The sequence below is a fragment of the Notothenia coriiceps genome, unplaced genomic scaffold (genome assembly GCF_000735185.1).
Source record: "Notothenia coriiceps isolate Sejong01 unplaced genomic scaffold, NC01 NC01_scaffold00019818, whole genome shotgun sequence".
In the NCBI taxonomy this organism is placed as follows: Eukaryota; Metazoa; Chordata; class Actinopteri; order Perciformes; family Nototheniidae; genus Notothenia; species Notothenia coriiceps.
The window spans coordinates 1-3,513 of NW_011352519.1; the positions used below are offsets into that span (position 1 = coordinate 1).

The 3,513-nt window shown below is 41.0% G+C and overlaps 1 protein-coding gene across 1 annotated transcript; it reads left to right on the plus strand.

Moving 5' to 3' along the window:
• Positions 1 to 6: 6 nt before the first annotated feature.
• LOC104952340 (large neutral amino acids transporter small subunit 4-like) lies at positions 7 to 3,223 on the plus strand. Its single transcript, XM_010779151.1, has 4 exons — positions 7 to 24; positions 1,584 to 1,727; positions 2,466 to 2,483; positions 3,090 to 3,223. The coding sequence occupies exons 2-4, from the start codon at positions 1,595 to 1,597 to the stop codon at positions 3,218 to 3,220; spliced, it is 282 nt and encodes a 93-aa protein (XP_010777453.1). The 5' UTR covers positions 7 to 24; positions 1,584 to 1,594; the 3' UTR covers positions 3,221 to 3,223.
• The last annotated feature ends 290 nt before the right edge of the window (positions 3,224 to 3,513 follow it).

Consider the following 3,513-nt stretch of genomic DNA (forward strand, 5'->3'; position numbering starts at 1 on the left):
TCAAATCCAAGGACCAGGAACCGGGTGAGTCTGCAGGAAAACACACTTCAAACTAGTGTTGTTACGATACCAACATTTTAGTTTCGGTACCGATACCAAGTCAAGAATTGCGATTTCAAAACCTTTCTCAAAAAAAGGGGAACCCGTCTTAAATGTCATTATTGTGCTTTATTTCAAACCTGGACATTTTTTTCAGTCATAACACAAACTTTTGAACAATGAGAACTATAAATTAAATAAATTAAAGCAATGGCATTCAAGGTAAAATGACAATTAACTAAAATAGCAGCATCATCTCAAACAACTTTTTGTCAAAATTGAAAATAGAGGGATCTGAAACATTCCGTACAGACAGGCCTCGTGGTGTCCGTAGGCTTGCTCTCGCTGTCGGAGATGTAACCAAAATACTTCCAAATTTCGCTTCTGGCGTCTTTTTTGTCTTCAAGCTGAGGTGCATCGGCAATAGCACTCACACTTGCAGCCATGCTTCTCGTTTTGTCACATGATATAAAAGCTATATTCATAAAAAGAGTATTTTTAAACACGAGTATCTGTACTTCTACTTCAGTAAAGGATGTGTGTACTTTTGCCATCTCTGCAAGACAGACAGGATGTAAACACTAATGGGAACAGTAGAAGAAGACAAACAGGAAGTTACAGGAACACAGTATGCGCTTTGTCATTGTTCAAGGACTTGTTAGTGGACAATAAGGTCTTCCACACTGCCTTAAAAGTGCTTGAATTTTAATTAAATATCCGTATGAACCCTCAGACCCCAGCTCGGACCTACATCTGTACAAAACAATTAGTCCCAAACATGCCTGTGTTACCTTAAGGCGCCCCTTTACCTCCGCTCCTAAATCCAAGCTAAGCTAACGTCCGTTTCCCCCAACACCTCTTGCTCTCTTTGGTAACAAATGGACCGTGGAATATGTTCAGACCCTGATTTTAGAAAGCCACTCAGCAGGTGTTTGGTTTCAGACCCTGAGAGAAGCATTGTAGCGTTGCAGTCATTGTTAATTTCATAACAGCTGGACATTTTCCATCTGTCAGGAGCTGTTAGATTACACACTGCAGCTCTCATTTCTCTCAGTTAGATATCGACTTATCAGCCCAATTAAACCCCAAAAAGTAGAATAGGCTCCCATTTAAGTATAAGTAGTAATACCACAGTGTAGAAATACCCTGTGACAAGTCAATGTAGCAGCAAAGAACCAAAAATAACATTTCTTGTGAAGCATAATGGCTATTAAAATGAGTGATCCATTAATCAGTTCATCGTTTTAAATGTGAGAGCTGGTAAAGGTGGAGATGACTTGTTAACGGACTATATAATAACTATAAATAAGTACAGTAGTAAAAAGTAGAATATTTGCCTCCATATTAGTACAAGTAAGTACATAGTACTTGAACCTAAAAAGCCTTGTGCAAATGTTTCTTTCCCCCCTGCGTTATGGTCATTATTTATTTAGCTTGGCCACCCTGTTCTAGTTTGTTATGTAAACGTGACATGGTGCCAGCAGGATGATTACCAAGGTTGTTTTTATTCCTAATGACCTCTTCTTATTTCACTTCCTGTGCAGCTCAGTCCTTCATGAAGAGTATCTTCAGCCCCATCTTCATGCTGAGCCTCATCACCATGTGTGTGACGCAGCTTCGCCTCATCTTCTACATGGGAGCCATGAACACCATCTTGGAGTCTCTGACAGAGGGAGACCTCAGCACCGGTGAGATTAAACACTGTATAAACACACAATAAGGAACTACAGCACGGTCACATGACTTCACGTCACCACCGCTAAGCTAAAAGAGGCTAATGTTGGGCTATAGAGGAACTACAGCACGGTCACATGACTTCACGTCACCACCGCTAAGCTAAAGGTGGCTAATGTTGGGCTATAAAGGAACTACAGCACGGTCACATGACTTCACGTCACCACCGCTAAGCTAAAGGAGGCTAATGTTGGGCTATAAAGGAACTACAGCACGGTCACATGACTTCACGTCACCACCGCTAAGCTAAAGGAGGCTAATGTTGGGCTATAAAGGAACTACAGCACGGTCACATGACTTCACGTCACCACCGCTAAGCTAAAGGTGGCTAATGTTGGGCTATAAAGGAACTACAGCACGGTCACATGACTTCACTTCACCACCGCTAAGCTAAAGGAGGCTAATGTTGGGCTATAGAGGAACTACAGCACGGTCACATGACTTCACGTCACCACCGCTAAGCTAAAGGTGGCTAATGTTGGGTGTGATGACGTTTAGTGGTCAGAAAGTGAACCGTGTTGCTGTGGATGTTTTCTATGTTCACTTTTCTTTCTGCTCTCTAACGATCCTCTCTCTGCTGCTTTCTGCTCAGCCTCAGCGCCTCGTTGTTAACTCTGCTTTGTCTTTCCTCCCGTTTCTGTTTCTGCCACTCTTTCTCTTTCCGCCCCGCTGGCTTCTTGCTGCTGTTTCAGTGGAGAAGATGCAAGTGGGTAAGAAACTTCAGGCTTGAATCACAAAGAAACCCAATTTCTCCAGCTGTTTGTTTCCACTATTCATTCATGGATAAACCAACAAACAATATCCTTTACTTGAGTAAAAGTAGAAATACTGTGATCTTAAAATACTATATTACAAGTAAAAGTATAGTAGGAAGTATAGAAGTATATAAAAATGTAGCATTATATTATCATAGAAATAGAGAGATAGATTAGTGATACTACACCAATGTGTTAACTATACAAATATTCACGTATTTATTGGTATATTTATATACTTTTTCTTCAAATATGTTATTTTATTTCGTTGTTAAATAGAGCAACTGTTACAAAGCCCAATTCCCCCCTGAATATGTATAAGTAATATTTTCCAATCAGGACTTTTACTTTTAGTATTTTAAGACCGTAGTATTTCTACTTTTACTTGGGTAAAGAAGTACTTTTTCCACTTTTACTTAAACATCTGAATATTTCCTCCACCTTTGACTTTGTGTTTGTGTTTCTATGTGCATCCTCCTCTAAATCCTCCATATTTCATGTTTAAAACGTTACAAAACAGCCAAAATCAAACCTCAATAACGCTTTTCTCCCGTCCCTCAGTGAGCGTCTACACGTCGATCTTTGGCGTCCTGCAGCTCCTCTGTCTCATCACTTCTCCTGTGATCGGGTACGTGATGGACTGGAAGCTCAAAGACTGCGAAGAAGACAAAGATAAAGTCACCCCGAGGTGAGGAAGCACTCATAAAACACTAGAAACATTAACTAATTGCAATTGACCTTTCGCAAAGCCACGCCCCCCCCTTGGTTACTGTTGCTAGTCCGACAAGCTGAGAGCCAGATGCGTTAAACAAAGCCATAATGGAGGGTCTCCGTAACGTCGGAGTCGCCTTAACAGACTCATTTTGGAGCAATAACGCAGCAATATCCTCCAGGTCCCGACAAAAGGGGCTACAATACGCTATGGAGGGTTATATCCACAGTATAAACATTAGAAAAGTGGGAGGCACAACATCAATAGAGGCAC

Coding starts and splice junctions, on each gene's coding strand:
- LOC104952340 (XM_010779151.1), top strand. CDS start 1,595: ATGAAGAGTATCTTCAGCCCCATCTTCATGCTGAGCCTCATCACCATG.